At 36.1% G+C, this 17,653-nt stretch overlaps 1 protein-coding gene across 11 annotated transcripts in view; it reads left to right on the top strand.

The window, feature by feature from the left end:
* BRIP1 (BRCA1 interacting protein C-terminal helicase 1) overlaps window positions 1-17,653 on the top strand; it is a 117,791-nt gene that overhangs the window by 46,232 nt on the left and 53,906 nt on the right. For 9 of the 11 annotated variants that reach the window (XR_001558973.2, XR_004309330.1, XR_004309329.1 and 6 more), the window contains exons 19-24: window positions 426-752; window positions 1,484-2,299; window positions 3,611-3,684; window positions 4,444-4,519; window positions 6,101-6,322; window positions 8,036-8,193. Coding sequence is in view for 2 of the 11 variants with exons in the window: in XM_015880606.2 (XP_015736092.1) it covers window positions 426-752; window positions 1,484-2,299; window positions 3,611-3,684; window positions 4,444-4,519; window positions 6,101-6,322; window positions 8,036-8,193 (1,673 nt within the window). In the remaining 9 variants the exon portion in view is untranslated. Of the gene's footprint in view, window positions 1-425; window positions 753-1,483; window positions 2,300-3,610; window positions 3,685-4,443; window positions 4,520-6,100; window positions 6,323-8,035; window positions 8,194-12,298; window positions 12,466-17,653 lie in introns of those variants that run through there. The other 2 variants (XR_004309334.1, XM_015880609.1) reach the window with 2 other exon arrangements.

Here is a 17,653-nt window from a genome sequence, read left to right on the forward strand (position 1 = left end):
CTGCCATGATACAAGTCAAACCATTTTCTGTCTTCTGCACAAAAAATGCATTCAAATTATTTACCTTCTGCTTCCTTAAATAAATTTATATCTATTTGGCTATTTGAGAGCTGTAAAAATGATTGCTGTATAAAAGCATATTGAATTATATATATTTTTTTGCAATTGACAGTTGTGATTATCTGAATATCTTGCTTAATCTGAAATAAAGTTGTAAAAGCTTTGTTTTATTTAAATTTAGTTTTTGTCATACCTTTTTGACTACAGTCATAAATAACTATAATTTAAGTAAGTGAGTTTCTTTTTAATAATTCTTGTTAACGAGAAAAATGAATACCCAGGCATAAAAGCAGTGCATATATAATAAAAATGGGTATATATACTGTAGTTTTGTGGTAACACTTCTTTTTTTCCTCCCCAATTAGGATTATCTAAATGGATTCGTCAACAAGTCCAGCATCATGAAAATTTTGGTAGTGCCCTTGAATCCTTACACGCATTTGCTGAAAGAAACCAGAAAGGCATTGATTGTTCGTCACAGTGTAGCAATGAATTTTTCCATGTACCTTTAAATGTGAAAGAGCTGTCATCGGCTTCTCAACAGGAGGCAACTATTCACCTGTCACCAGATGTTCCTGTTAAAAGTGAGGAGCAAAGTTTGGTCCAAGAAACTCATTTAACTGCAACCATCGACTCAATTAATCCTGAACCATCAAATCAGCCACGTAATATCACAGCAATAATACAACAAAGTATGTTCATTTCCTGTGAGGGGAAAAAAAGGCTTCATTAACAATTTCAAATGTTCAATCGTATCTATTTTGGAAGAACCAAGTATTTTTTACAAGTATTGAAATGCTACGATGCCAAATAATGATTCACATATACGAGCTGTGCTCAGTGTACTGCTATTACTCTTAAAACAACTGATAATGTTTGAAAAGTTTGTAGTACAGTCAATGACTTTCACTTAAATTGATTTTGTCGTTGAAAAAAATGTGAAGATAATTTAAAATATGCTTGAAACTTGATTTTGAGCGTTATTGCAAGGTGAGAGCTTTGATTCAAGCTGTGTCTGCTGTTTAGATACAGTGAGACTCCTTGTGTACAAGCAGTTCCTATAACAGCTTTACAAGCAACTATCCATCCATTCCTCAGTTTTAGAAAAGCTTGTCATTTCACTTCTAGTAAGATAGGTGTAAATAATGTAAGAGAATAAAGAGTAAAAAAATACAGGTTTTTAAATCCAGTTGTACATATGCTCTCACTTTACATGGGCCAGTTAATCTATTGATTTCATTAAGACAATTCATGTGCAAAGATAGTTGTAACATCTGGGCTTTTGTTTGTATTGGATCTTAATGAGCATTATAAAATATCTGCAAACCTAATAAAACAGTGGTAATTTTGATGTGCTAAACATGCTGTAAATCAGCAGGGGGAAAGCATATACAATTAATTAATGTGTTGTGATTTTTCACAGGTGGCCAGAAAGTTGATGTAGAGAGTCATTCTCACAACGCAACACAAAGGAGAAAACATATGGACTCCACACCCAGAAGGCCTGCAACTAAAACAGAGAAAAAGAGTGATTGGACTAATTCTGATTTTATGAAAGGGCGCTGCTGCTTTAAACCACTGACTTCAACACCTTCGCCTGTAGCCATGAACTGTGTGTCCACAGCAAGCAGCGAACAAAGGGAGAATGTGAACAGAGCTAGTGAACTTATTGGTGGTGTAAATCAATGCCAGTCATCATTCACTTTAGAACATAAACCAAATATACGAGAATCACATTTGGAAACAACTAATTTTTCAGTCAAAAATACAGAGGCTCCTGAGGAGCATCTTGATGAGCAAAAACTTCAAATCGAACCCTGTAGTGGGCTTCCTTCAGTAGGAGGGAAACCTGAATTGTCAGTGTTAGAAATGTCGGCAGAAGCTGAGGATGAAGATGAGAGTATTTACTTCACACCAGAGCTTTACGATGGTGAAGAATCAGAGGAAGGGAAAATAAAAGCCCCAGATCCAGATGAGAATCAGATTGAATGTGGAAAACCCACAGTAGCTGATGATCTTTTTGTAATCAATACCTCGAAAACACTAAATGAACCAAAAGAAATTATTAATGATGATGGCAGAAACAGAAGTTTACATGGAACGATGCCGAGTGATATCAGTAAGAACAGTGCAGTTAATATTGAAAAGATGACTAATGGAAAAGAAGCAGATCAGGTAGAATCTCAAGAGGTGGACACCAAGAAACGGAAAATCAGTCTTTCTAGATCACGACATAAAGGTGTGTCACCTTTCTTGTCTGGACAATACTAGCACATAGTGATAGCTTCCATAGGAAATGCAATGAGCAGTCTTTACAACATAGCCTCACTGCAGAGCAGAGATTGCTTTCCAGTTCACATTTTATTTCATATGCTGTTATCAGGCTCAGTATTTCATGTTGGTTTTGTTTTTCACTGTGCAAATTATGCAAACTGCAGGTATAAATAAGATAAGAATTATATCCTTTGAGAGGATATAATCTTTGAGGGTCAGGTTTTGTATCTATTCATATCAAAATGAGGACTCATTTATTTGCCCTTCAGGCACATTTTCTACTTTTTTTTTTTTTTTAATCATTTACAAATTTCTTTGATTTACTGCAATCAAAACACCAACCAAGATTTTGCTGTAATAAAATGTCAGGCATGATTTTCAAGAAAAGATTGTTTGTTTCCATCATGTGTTAATATGCAGATGCAAAGTTTTTTACAACTGTTTTATAGTTATTTATGTGTTCTGATTGAGAGCTGAGTGAAATTTTACTGGTCATTTTCCATAGCAGCTCATCTAAATAGCATTCTGATGTCCACCTCTACGTAGCTGTGAATGTGTTCATGTCAAAAGTGATTTAAATTGTCTCTCTTCTTTATGCAATAAATACAACTTTATAAAATTAGGTCCAAGGCTGGGAAGAGAATATTGTTCCTTTGCTGTGATGCAGTGTTTAAGCATTTTCTTTTATTGGTGCCATGTTAGAATCACATTTAGGTTTATGGAATTCTCATAGTCATCAGGTACTGATGGTAACTGTGTCCATGCTCCCACTTGATAGGGTAGAAGCAAGCATTGAGAGCCATTTAAACATAAAACATATCTAAAGATAACCATGGCTAATTTAGATTTAAATTTAAGTAGTTGATTGAATATCAGGACATCGTAAGGTGGTTGCAGCTCCCTGTGGGACTGGCTTCTGGACAGAACTGTCCCACAGGAAATGGGGGAGAGGTGGAGAAGGAGGAAGAGGGGCAGTTTCTTTTGGTGTAAAAGCTGTATAAATTCTATTTTTGTTCATCCTTCTATCTAATTATAACATTTAGTATCTCAGTGGTAAGAATTTGTTTTCTTTAGTTAAAAAATTTATGGCAATTTGGAATAGTAAATTAAATACCCTTCTTCCCTGTCTGGAAGTGGAAGGGGAGCAAAATCAATGAACCAACTTTCCTACGGTTGTTTGATTTCCCAAATGTAGAAAAGCTAAATTATTCTTCTTGTATCTATTAGGTTGGCATGATCTCTAATGTCTAATCAGTATATCTTGACTTTGTTAAAGGATTGAAAGTTCAGAGACAGTACAGAAGAGGAAAAGCTACTGTTAGGGCAAGAGGAAACACCTGTGAAAGAAAGGTACCTTGTAGATCAAGTATGAGTGTTGAAGTGGTTACTGTTGAGTGTTAAAGTGCAGGGGAAGTAGTATCTATTACATAATCTTTTAAATGATACGTAGATAAACACACAGCATCATTGTGTGTCTGTATCATTTGTAGTCTGTATGGTTTGCTCTAAGTCTTTACACTCAATAGAAACCCTTGGTTCTCGTGTGAAACGAAAGGTCGAGTGTTACCAAGTCCTGTTAGCATAGATGGAAGCCACAGCTATTGCAGGCATATACACTCAAACTGTATTGTTACTGATTGTAACCCACTGTACATGGGATTCCTGCCTCAGTATAAGCCATGCTTCCAATTTCTGGTTCAAAGGCAATTTTTAGGGTAGGGTTGATGAGTTCTTTTCCAGCCTTCATGATTCTATGACTTGCAGTGTAAGAAAATAATCATATTGAAAGAGTAGTTGACCACTTTTCAAGATTTCTCTGCAAAATTCTAGTCAAAATCTCTGATAGTCTTCTGCATTATTGGCTGTAAAACATCTCATTTTATACAAAGCTATTTCTATTTAGGTTAGGTTAAATGATTTTAGAAATTAATACATTGTGAGTTAATATAAATGATAAACGTTGAGTTGAATAAATGTGAGCGTTTCATATCTCAAGTAGTTATGATAAATTTATTAATGTGTTTATGTTTTAAATCTTTAAATGTACATGGATGCACAGCTAGTATATGCAAAGGTCTATTCACATTAACTCATATGTTGGCTTATTAGAAGGAAAACAAACGACCTTGCAAGAGAGGACTTTATTGTATTATCTGCGGGGCAGAAATACTACCAAAAGCAGAAGGTAAGACCTACACAACTGGTTGGTTGTTTCAGGCTGGGAACTGTAGGATTCTTAACCCTTTTACTTTCATAGTGCTGGATACTCAGGGGTTAATTTAAAATAATTGGCTAATTTCTCTACTGGAAATTCTAAGTGATATTTCAGTAAAAATAAATTACTCTTGATGTAATTTTCCAGACAGATTTATCTCACTTGATTGTGTTCCAGATACATTCATATATTACCTTGAAATGCAATGGGAATCTGAATGGCATTGAATAGTTAACTGAAGGCAACTGGCATTATGAAGGTCCTGGCATTATGTGGAAGGCTGAAAGATCTTATTTGTAACACAATCACCCATTCACTGGGGTGTGTTGCTTCTCAGGATTAGGCGTTAATTTCCTACCAGTTGGTAGTATCTAGGCACAATAACTCCAGGGAACTAACACAAGTTGTAATGAAGCTGCCCTGAGTTCTACTTACAAACTGGAACTGTAGGATCACATTGCTGTTCTTCACTATGTAACCTACATATTAATTCAGTTTGCTCTTTTGTCCTCCACTGGTATGTTTTAAGAAATGAGATGTGTTCTGAAATTGCCTCTACTGTTCTTCAGGTTGGGAAAGTCTAAAAGTTGGTATTGGTAATAGCTCTTCTATTTTAAAATAAACGCCCTGTATTTTCAATTAGGTCATATGTGGTAATGATCTAATTATAGGATGTTGTCATCAGTTGTATGCAGAAACAATAGAAATAGTGGCTTAATATACTTAATATATGAAATCATTGTCTTCCAGGAGAATGTAGGATTTTTTTTGTGATAGTTGTTTTAGTGTGGATTTAACTGGTCCCAGTTTTACAAACTGAAAGTTAAGAAGGCTTTCTATGCATTGAAGTACATCTCTGGAGCTTGAAGGAAAGCCAGAATGCTGGATTTTTGGGTGGTACTGGAAATGATAGGAAGATTGAGATGGAGACAAAAGCAGAGACCTGTTTCTTACCCAGAGTTATGCTTACAGCAACCACTATGCTATGGGATCTTTACACATCCCTTCTTTAAGGCCCCAGAAGCTCATTAGCAGAACTGTCGTCAAAGAAGAGATAGTAGCGAGAAGAAAAGCTCTTGAAGCAATCCTATGTGTTAAATAAAGTCACTAAGAATTGCCGAGGTACTTTAATGCTAGCAGTTACCATGGTGTCCATTGTCAGCAAGAAGTTTAATGCTGTTTAAATTGAATTTTAAATGTCAGTTGATGAGAATTTTAAAACATAATAATCTGCCATGGTTTGAAGAACATTTTAAATATGTGACTTTATTCAAAATGAATTCAAACTCATTAGTCAATTTGGAAGCTGTAGCACAAGGAAAACTATCTGTTGAAAAGCAAATTCTGGATGCATTAAAAAAAAACTAAAATAAGGCCCTCTTCCAAGGTCCATTTACATTAATAGAAGTCTTTTCACTGACTTCAGTCGGTATTGGATCGGGGCCTAAATTACCATCTTGTAAATGTGGAAAGTTTGCAGTGTGTTTGAACAGTGCTGTATTCAAAACCATGTGTGTATGTAAGTCTTACACCCTACTTTCTAAATTGTAGGCATTTTGAGAAAAACTTGTCATGGTGATATTGAGCTGAAAATAATCTTGAAACTCTTCAAAAATACTCATGTAAGAAGTAAGGAATCCACTAATAAATGTACATGTAAACTAGATGTCACTTCAGATGATGATAACGTGATGTTGGTCATCTCAGATGTTGCGAGTCTCAGTCATCTTAAGGAAACTTTGAAGATTTATCAGACGCCAGTGAAAAACAAAGGTAAATTTTGCTGATTACTGGTAAATACCACTTAGCATTTGTCAAGCCCTTTAGCTTTAAAAGGAATACTTTTCATTTCCTCCAGGTACTCCTGATTTTGGTAATGTGTTTTTATCTCTTGATCTACATATGAAATTTCCTTCTATTGAGAGGACCAGTACGAGTCTTTTGCCCCATTAATACTTCTCTCCAATATACACTTATAGAAGTTTTGTAGATATTTTTACTGGAAAACGTTTATGAGCCAAGAGAAACATCTGAGCATACAAAAAAGGCTGTAACCTGTCTTTCATTAAATTGTTATATAAAACGTTCAAAGCTGTACTAAATCTTTGTCTGTAAATTTTCCTTATTAGGGAATTTCCTCCTTTTGAGCGACTCAATACCAAGTTATAAAATGTACCCTCTACTTGTTTTCTTTGTTGGCCATTGGCTAAATGTGGTTGCTGCAATCACTGCTTTCTTTGTGTCAGTAAGATCTTGGTATTGATTTTTTGGTTACCTGTTGTTGGGTAACCCTGACTTCATTTTTCTGATCATCACCTCTCTAGCATCTTGCTTCATTATGTTTTTGCTAGGAAATAATTCATTTTATGATGTTATATTTTATTGCCAGTGTGGTAGTTGAGTTTGCAGCGGTTCTTTAATTGAAACGCTCTTCTATTGTTTCTGCATAAGTTTATAGAAGTTCAAAGTAAGTCCAATGACCAGCAGTGCTTCTCTGGGTGTGAAGGAAGTTCTCTGGCCATTTGCTTTCTCCTTGAAGCAGATGGTATTATTACTTAAATCAAAGTATCACATCTTTCACATATTCAGTATCTACAATGCAGTGTTTGTGACCTCCTCCCAATGTTTATGAACATTTCTGAAAATCTCAGGGAACGTCAAAGGGTTGAAACAATCAATAAAGCAGCGCTACCATGCTGAAAGACATGAGTGACAAAAACATCAGCCACATACTGTGTCTTTGACCTGTAGATAACTGAGGAGAATACTTCAAAACTTATGAGGAGAACTGTTGACTGGATAACATAGAATCATAAAATTGTTTGGGTTGGAAGGGATCTTTAAGATCATCATTCTAACCCTCCTGGTACCAGCAGGGACACCTCCCTCTAGACCAGGCTGCTCACATTCCCACCCAGCCAGCAGCAGAACTCTGCTAAAATCTGTGGAACTCTTTATGTTTAACCAAACACTTACGATGGACACCAGGCTCCTCTCCATTCCCAAATTTCTCATATCCTTCCATAATATTCTCATCAAAAAGAATGTATAAGGATAGTAGAGAATTGTTCACATTCCTTATAACAAATAAAACTCCTGGAATTAGAGGTGCGTACCCCGCCACACTGGATATATAAAGTAGGTCTCTCTGTGTGTTTGATAGGAAGTGAAGCCAGGTATCAGACTTTGCAGTGTGTGATCCTTCAACATTCAGGTGACAGAAGCCACGAGGAAAGTACTGATATTTGCAAGTGTGTGGGCACTTCTACTATTAGGATGGCACAATTGTCTATCAGTTATGTCACAAAGGCTCTATTTTAAATTCTGATGAATTTGCAGAGATGAGCAGGAATTCCTGATCGTGTAACTTTCTGCTAAAATAGGAAAATTAAGTTCTGAATTGTGAAGTGCAGCTTAGGATCTCTTAACATTTTGAGAATAAATCTCAATGATGATGTAAAGCATCTCTTTCTTTCTTTCTGAAAGGCACAAATGCCAGTTTATCTTTAAATGCTGTTTGGAATGAGAAGGAGTATTCTCTGACAAGTTACTTACAGTGCAGGAACTGCCTTTTCCAGTCAGTGTCTCCATGCCCTTTGATAGGAGCTGAGGTTACTCATTTCAGCAGTGAAGTACAGTCATGGGTAAGTAAATTGGTTTACTTTGTATGTTAAAATGATTACTGAATGATAGTAAATATTTTAATATAATTTTTTTAAAGTCAGAATGAAAATTTTCCCTAGATGAATTATGTATTATTTCTACCACACACATTTGAAATTATTTTCAATATTAAAAACTGAATTCAGATATCCTAATACATTTGTCATCATTTACATCTAATTTGAGGCCGTGTCTGTAGTATTATGCTTTATGAAGAGGGGTAGGAAAAGAGACAGCAGCTATCCACGTCTTTCATGAAGGGAAAATCAGAACAAAGCATCAGTTATGCATCAGACCCTGAATCATTAACATGAATAAGGTCTAAAGGAGTCAACAAGACAAAAATTATATGTACTGTGTTACCATTAAGGTTAGCAAACACTGTTAGCAAAGAGTCAATAGAACTCTTTGAAATCTAGATGAGAAAGGTATGTATACTTTATTGTACATTTAATAATGCTTTGCTTTAAGATAAAGACAGGATTCATCCTGAATGAACTTTGCAAATATCCTTAGGATACCTGTCTCCTGAATTTTCCTCCATTTATATTGTGGGTAGAAAGATAAATGAATTTAATGTATGATAATCAAATTTAATTCCACTTTGATGTTTTTCAATACTAGCTGTGCAAACTGAACAGTGTCAGCGGTTTAATTCATGCAGCTCTCCATGTAGGCAATTGAAGGGGGACAGGGCTGCTCTTCATAGCAGGTGTAGCAGGTACAAAAGTGTAATCAGCTGGTATTGGGTTTGCAAGTATGTGCTTTTGCTAGTGTAACATAAACAAGTGTTGTGCTCTTTGCTTACCTGCAGCTCTTAACTTCCTCTGTTTCTTTACCTAGAAACATGTGGTTAATTGTTATGTTTCCTGAATATATCTGTTTCTCTTCTTATGTTCTATTTCCATCCAGTGGAAAGAAATCTTGGTAAGCTCCTAGGCTAGGGAAGAGCAACACAGGCTAAAAAAGACCACATCTGGCTTTGGGGAGTCATTCTGCAAGCTGGTGGCTTTCAGTAGAAACATATCTAATCTCTTAATGCAAGTCTTTGTTTCAAAGAGACTCGGGGGGAAAAAAAAATCCCATTATCTTCAATAGACCTGTGAAACAATTGTCAGAACTGACATCTCTCCTTTTGGATCTGTTGCAAACTGTATGTGCCATGACTAGATTTATATGGCAGATGACTTGAATGTGAGTGTTGTGGAGAAGCCGCTATTCTGTTTTTTTCTTTGGTAAAAATGTTACTTATTTAGAAAGGTAGAATGGGCTGGGAATGAATGACCTTAGAGGTAAATACAGCTTTAATTCTATCATCTCCTTGCTTTAAATCAAGTGGCTGTTTTTCTTGAATTGGGAATATGTGAATGTAAATGAAGACATGTAGAATGAGTAAAGGGAGTATGAAATTATGATTTGTTATATGCTGCCATATGCCAGAGCAAACACACATGCATTAAAGTGAAGAAGTGTGACTGAGTCAGTCAGTTTTAGCTCCCAGTTATGCATCTTTGAATACCAGATCCTGCTGTATGAGCAATATATTGGTAGTGAAATTAACACTGTAGTCTGTACTGCTGCCTGTCCCATGTTAAATCATGTACATTGTCACGAGGTATCGTATGTCATCTTAAAGTACTTCGTGTCATGTGCTCTCTATAAATCAAGTACAGTTGGTTCTGGAAGATGAGGAATTATTCATTTAATAGAAATCATGTAGCAAAGCAAGCTTAATGCAGAATCACTAGGTTTGATATCTGTGATTTACTTCTAGGGCTGGTAACCCACTAGATGTGATGCTGTATTTTCATGAGTTAACTTGCAGGTGTGATTATCAAATTAAATTTTGTGAATCTTTTCTTGAGAACCTACTCTTATATATATATTATTACACATTTATATTGAAAATAAGATTTTTAGATTTGCTGTTATCTTTCTACAAATTCAATTACATCACATGCTAACCACTGACCTAGAAACCTCCATTAGGTTATTCAGGCTTTATGTGACATCGGTGGCATATAAGTTCATATTGTTATTTATCTTCCTTAAACGACTCTAGGAATCATGTATTCATGTTGGTGGTCTTTGTGCATTGAGAACAACTTGGTAGATGACAGCACTTCAAAGTGGAGTGCTTTTTAAGATCGAGCCATGCTAATATAATTCTTCTCTATGTTAAAAGGTGAATGAAACTTTGACAATTAAGTTTTTAAACTTATTAAGGAGTTGTTGCTCTCACCGATTAGACAGTCAGCTGTTGAGGCAGTAGCTTTTATATAACAGGATATTGTTTTGCTCATCATGTTACCACATTTGGCAAACTTTTATCTTAATGCGCCTATCGGGAATACCAGTCTGACCTCAATCTGAGTAAAGCCTTAATAGTCGACGTGAGGGATGCTTGCAGGAGGTGGCACGGTCATTTTCGCAGACTGTATATTTGTTATCGCATGTTAATCAGATTCATCATTCTGTTTAATAAAGATTTCATCTGCCACGCGAATGCATAATCGGCTATGTCTGAGTGACCGTCTTTTGTCTTGAGCAGATTGCTAAAACTGTATTAAGCATCATTAGACAAAAATGACGACCTTATTAATTTGTCCTTTATGTGTTTTCCAGCAGATTGGACCTCATTATTATGCAAACACAGTACACAGAGCAGCACCAGAAGTAGCTCATTAATGTTTCTTTCCCCTTAGTACGTAACAGATTATTATTGTGAAGTGTGCATGAAATAATTGCTAATTATGTGCCTTAAATGGTACAGTGATTGTCTAGATTTTTTTATCCAGTCTAAGAGTGCTGTGGAAGACCATCAGAAGCTACAGGTTAACAGCGCTGAAGCAAGTAAACCAGAGGAAGTGAATCACAAAACATGCATTTTATCACACGTTTTCCTGCCCGTAAGGAGGAATTAGGACAGCTATGGATTGTTTTGTGCTTACGCTATTCCTTGTTGTGTAAGAAAGTACTGCCAGCTGGCCTAATTTAAGGTATAACTTAGTAGGTATGTCAGCTAATGAATAAATGCAGGTAAGCTTGAACTCTGTTGACTTACGGTAAAATAAAAAACAGTGTAGATTCATTAATGGTAATTCTTCAGTTAGCATGGTTCTCTTATTTACACACAATTAAAAGCTTCCATTTCCCAACACTGTTCCTTCTACCTTTATGTTCTCCCAGTCCTTGCATTTATTACAGGCTCTCTTTTCAGTATAATTCTCCTTAAGATTCATAAGCGCTATAGAAATTAAATGTTAGGATTTGGCATTTGTCTGTAGTTTGACAACTTCATGCTAAGTGTGTAATTGGTTTAAGCTGGTGGTGCTTCGTACTTATCCGTGGCACATCTTCTGTAATCTGTCTGCCACCATAGCTGATAAGACTTGGCCACAACTGAAGTTTTTGCAGCGCTAGAAATAAAACCCTGATCCATTAAGGGTTTGCATGGGTTTAGCTTTATAATCTGGTTTAGAAATTGTGAGTAGTCAGATTTTAGATGCAAGATTTGTTGTCAAAAAGCATCATGAAAACAATTACAACGGCTTATGCTTTCTTAGCCTGTTGTTGACAGTCTAACCTAAATGCAGTGAGTATTTCTGAAGAAAGGCATTCTTAGCTGGCAATTATTTGTTACATTTGAGCACCAAAATAGGTATATCTTTGAGAGTCAGGAGGATACCATTCATCCAACATTACTTACATTAAATAATTTTGGAGTCGTAACTGCATTTGGCTGGTCTTGAATAGTTGCTGATGTCAGCTGGCACTATTTCAGTGTGGTGGTTGCTGCATACAGAGCTAAAATAAATGGAGCAGGTTAGTCAGAAATTATTCTTTAAACATTTCATGTTTAATGGATCATTCCTGAATATTTATGAATGACAGATATCTTCCAAAAAATAAAAATGAAAGTTTTTAATGCAGACACCAACTTTTTACTGTGCTGTTGTTCACTATTGGTCGTGTGGCTGAAAGAAACCTCGGATCCACCGTGCTTTTTATTTTCACTTTAACAAAAATACATTCATTTCTGCTGTTTCTGTCTTTTCTTCTCTCTGTGGTCTTTGCTGTTTTCAGATGGCACTAAATCTTGAATTGTATAGAACACGCTGAAAAAAGTATTAGCAGGATACCTCTACCTTCTCATTGAAAGAATGCTTGCAGCCTTTTTGTGAATATTCTTAAAGCTGCTGAATGTACCTTATTGAAGAAGAAGAAATGGGTTTATGACTCCGGAAATAAGGGTAAATGATTGTCTTAGATACAAGTGTGTACACCATGTTGTCATTGCAAAATCTTCCTTGTACTTTCTGTTGTGTCTGTGCTTGTGTTATTCTTTGATAAGCCTGAAAGCTCTATGTATCAGACACTGATTACATTATTGTTTACTGAGTTCTTTGAGGGCTATATTTAAGTGAAACTAAATCCTCATTAGTGAGAAACATGTCAGGCACTGAATGCCCCCTTACAGTTGTTTGTGCTTTTGTTGTCTTCTAAGACTTGAATTTTCCTCTGCCTCATGAATTACAGTGCCAGATACTTTAAAGCTTACAGATTAATATTACAATGGCTGCTGGCAAGAAGAAATAACTCTTGAGTAACTTCTGATTAGATAAGGATGGCTGCAGAATCAGGCTTACAAAGCACAGGGACAGAACCGACTTCTTAGGTCACCAAGTCTGTTTCTTCTTCCAGGTGTTATCATGGCACAATTAATGGTGCTCAGCCAGGTTGATTTACTTTCCAAAAATACCATTTCATCAGCTTCTGTAAATGTCTACATGTATGTAAGGAGTAATTATGAGGGTAAATAAGGAGATACCGGTAAATGCATTGATATGTTTTCTTTCCCAGTTTTCTTTGTTGCTTGGGTTAGAGGCATGAAGTTATGTATGCTTCTTTAAGGACTGTAGGATGATGTCATAACATCCCATGCAACGTACTTTACCTAAGGATGTCTTTTATCGTTGGTGCTGACAGACAATTGCTCTTTCGATGTAGTCTTACACCCATAATCTTGCACCCTTCTCATCTTAAGACTGCATTGTTTAGATGGACCCAGTTCACTGGCAATGGGCCTGCTTGGATCCACACCAGTCTGTGGGGCTGCTGTAGAACTGGTATGAGAAAAAGAGCATGGGCAGAGGAGGGAGACTTTGGAGTTCATAGGCCAATTTTTATTTCTTTTCTTAAATTCCAAGGCTGGACTTTGACAGCAATGTAGTCCTCTGTTGCGTTAGGGCAGCTCTTTGTGAAGCTGCACTGGAAAATGTATTTCTGGAATGGTTTGGATTAAAGATATTACCATTGTTTTGTGGGAGTGTTTTTTATACCGGATCATTTTCAGGAATCTGATTTATGGTATAAGCCCACAAACAGTTTTATCATCAAAACTAGATCTGGGAAAGCAGGAAGCTATTGCACCGATAGCTGAATCCTACTGAGTTATGGGAAGTGTACAGTAGCAGCTGCTGAAATTACAGATTCAACATTCTGATTGTTTTATATTCTAATGAGCATCCATTGTGACAAGCTGGTATTTTATACTGATTATGTCAGTCACATAGTGCAGCTGCCACTGACCCCTCGATCACCAGTAACAAAAACTCTCTTTGTTATCAGTATGGGAAATATCTTGGCCATTATGGGTGTGAATTCAAAACAGAATAGCAATCATTCACAGGAAAAATTTAAAAGCTCCACGATTCGTTGACATGAGTCTAAACATCTCATACACGTTATTATATGAGACCTTTTTTGAAGTTTTACTGTACATTTTTACATAATTAAATGATAAACTGTTAAAGCATCTGAATGCCACAAAGCATTCGTTCACCAGATGCACTGAAACTTCTCATCAGTTCTGTACACTGAACCTCTACCTTTTTGTTAATTCCTGTTCTCTCTTAAAATGCAAATATCCAGTCAAGGTAAGAATATTTGCAGTTTGACTTTCATTCTTAAAGTGAGTGTACTTTCAAGTAGTTTGACACTAATCTTACTAAGTGAAAGCCATTTTTTACTCTTTAAGAGCCAAGTGGCTGTAGTAGAATGAAAAAGTGAATGAGATTTGTTGCAGATGTTTTCTGAGTTGGATACTTCTGGGTTCTGTGAAGCATTTCTCATTTCTGGGAAATTAGAAGAAAATTAAGTTGTGTGACATAAGTATGATAGATTTACATAATTAAACTCTACAGTATGTATATCTCAGCCCATGCAGGCTGTGGCGTGCAGTGTGCAGGAATACTTTATGTAGTGTCTATGTCTGGGACTTTCAGTGCAGGAATTCTAGTTTGGGAACTTTTCTAGCCCTTAAATTGCTACCATACAGCAATAATATAAGGTAGGGGGTGGAAAGACAGACAATTACCACCATTCTTCCATATGTAATTTGTATATGGTATTGGTTATTTTTATTAAGTTCATAGTTTCTTCCTCTTGATGGAATACAAACATTTGGCCAAATTCTTTGCCTGAAGTCATTGGAGCCAAGGATAAATTCGGTTTTCTCCTCTCTGAAGGGCTTGAAATAATAATAATAAAAAAATTGGCCACGATTTTAAAGATTTTTATGGTGTTTATAGATAGATGCGTGGCTATACAAAGATTTAGCCATGCCTGTCTTCGGGGAAGGAAAGAGTACTATCAGATAAAACAATACCTCAGCACATTTGAATTCACGTAAATTGTACGTGACTCCGAACTTCTCTGAGTTCTCTATCCTATGGTTTCCTGATATGTAAATGGAAAAAACTTCTGCATACATTTAGCTTGTGCTCATTAAGTGCTTTGAAACGGTCAGGTTAAAGTTCATATAGAAGCACGCGGATTATTTAGTGGATTTATGGCTGTTTTTCCCCGTTTATATCCTTCTGTGTGATCTATTTTTAAAGATATGCTAATATAAAACTAAAAAGTATATTCATTCTAATTAGTAAAGTTTTTTTTCTTGTACACATAAGACCTTTCAATTATATATTACTTTTTTTAAATGCAGTGGAAAAAGTGGTTGTTGTAAGTTCAGATAAAATTAAAAAAAAAAAACAACAAAAAAACACCCAAAAGCAAACAACTTTTCTTGGGCAGTTTTGACATCTACATTTTATATTTCATAAACCTCAGCTGCAGTTCACACTTGTGGAAACTATAAGTGTCCTTTTATTTTTAACAGCAGCCTAGGGTATGGTTGAAAGAGGCATATTTCTATTTTGGCTTTTGTTTGAGCAGCTTCCAAAACATCATTCTACTCCTTTTTCTGGAAAATTTGCCAAGTCTAGCTCAGATTAAGTTTCTTTGTTAGATTTGTTCTTTTAAGCATCTGGATCAGAAACTGTATCCCATGCTATGGAATAATGAAACATTTGGAAATCATCTGAGAAATGGTAGTAAGCCATGATAGTACTGTACATTCTTTTTAGCTGTAAGAAATATGTAGCTTACAGAGAAGTTTGGGGTTTGTTTTTTTTTTGAGTAAGCTTTACTTTGAACCTCCTTACTAAGAGGTTACAGTTCATTCTTCTGGGACGCAAACAGGCACTTTTATCTCTTAAACCGTTGTCATCCCTTTTATCACCATAAAGCACTGTTTTGCTTGATGTATATCTATATTCTATGGCTAGCTTCAGCATTTTAGGATATTTCAGGGAAAAGGAAAAAATAGACATACAAACAGCAATTATGTGAATGATAGTTTGGGTTTTTATTGTAACTCATAAAGCCAGTGGTGGGTGGTTGGGTTTGTTTCTTTCTGATGCATTACTGCTTTTTCTGTTTAAAAGGTAAACCAATATTGTACATGTAAGTTCATCAGCGGGGCTGGAAAAATCAGTTTAAAATAAATCATTGGAATTTATAGTATGAGAAAATGTTTTTCTCATGTCATAAACTCGAGAACCTTATAAAGTCAGTCTGCTCATATAATGCTTTCAGTTTTGAAGAATATTGTTTGTTGAAGAGAAACAGAACTGAATGCTAGTGGTAAAGAACTAGTGTACTCTCTTAATTAGCTGTGTAACTGTACTAAATTGAAGAAATGTTTGTACATTAAATACAGGATGGGGAAGAAGAGACAGCTCTTGAGAATGTGGACAGGAATATGCATGTTTTGCATTACTTTTAAAGCAAATGTATTTATTCACTTAAAAGAATTAGCGCTGTAGCCAAAACATTCATTACTTTCCTCTACAGTGTACCATTCACATGACTGACTGGGATTAAGAACCCAGTTTTATTTGGGGTGTTTGAGTAAATGCAGATGTTCAATTATATTGCATATATTATGCATTTCTTTAACTTTTTATTAATTAATTTCCCAAATATTTTGTTGCTTTGAAAGGCATAAAAAGCAGGAATAACCGGGAATGAAACTTGAATGTTTACATTCTTATAGCAAGACCTCAACCGTCAGATAAAACAGACACCAAATCCAAACCACTCGTTTCGCTGGAGTTTATTGTGAGTGTCACCTTCAGGGAATGAACCAAAGCCAATTTAGTAAACAACAGTGTGGGATTTTTAATTTTTCTATTTTTAAAACTTTTAAGCTTCTGTTATCTAGTCCCTTCTTGTTATGCTGAACCTCTTGTGAAATTTCTTACTCCATGTTGTGCACATCAGTCTCTGCGTGAGAAACGTAGAGCGAGAAAGGCATTGACTTTGTGCCCTGGTGGCGCAGTGGTAGGAATGCCGCTTTGCAACACCGGGGCCCGGGTTCGAATCCCCCCTGTGGTGCAAGTGGTAGAAGTGCCGCTCTGCTACACAGGAGGTTCGAATCCCGGGGGTTGGACTCGATGATCTCTAAGGTCCCTTCCAACCCGCACCAGACTATGATGATGATGATGATGACTTGGTGGGCAGTCACAGGAGGCAACTCAAGAAGGATGTAAGTTGATCACACAGCTTTTTTTCTTCACTTCCAAAGAGGTTTTTACTTAGCAGCGTTCATGGAAATCGTGTTATCTGTTTGACATGAAGCTGCTGATTTCTTAAACTCCATGCCCACCGTTGTGTCAGATGGTGCTCTTTCAAAAGAACTTCCACAAATGTTTGGTTTCTGGGTGTGTGAACAATTGGTTTCTTCAGTGAGATCTGTGAGCTCAGAGCCTTGTGGATTTGTTGGTTCTTGTGTGCAGCCAGCTGAAGTTGTGTCTGATTTGCAAATGCTCTTTTAATTTGCAAAGTTTGGACCTATTTTGCTCAATTGTGGATGCCTCTGTATTCATGTAGGAGAAAGTAGCATAAATAGTTGTACAGTACGTAAGAAGCAAAAAAAAGCAGATGGCTGCTCTGTTAATGGGGCTTCTCCACTTGATCTCACACGGAGAGAGACCTTTTCATTGTCAGAATTTCTCAAAGCTCATTGATTTTTCATTCTGGCAGGATTTATTTGCTTTTGAATCACTGCTGTGCTGTTATCATTAGATACTGAACCTT

Source organism: Coturnix japonica, chromosome 19 (genome assembly GCF_001577835.2).
Source record: "Coturnix japonica isolate 7356 chromosome 19, Coturnix japonica 2.1, whole genome shotgun sequence".
NCBI classification, from domain to species: Eukaryota; Metazoa; Chordata; class Aves; order Galliformes; family Phasianidae; genus Coturnix; species Coturnix japonica.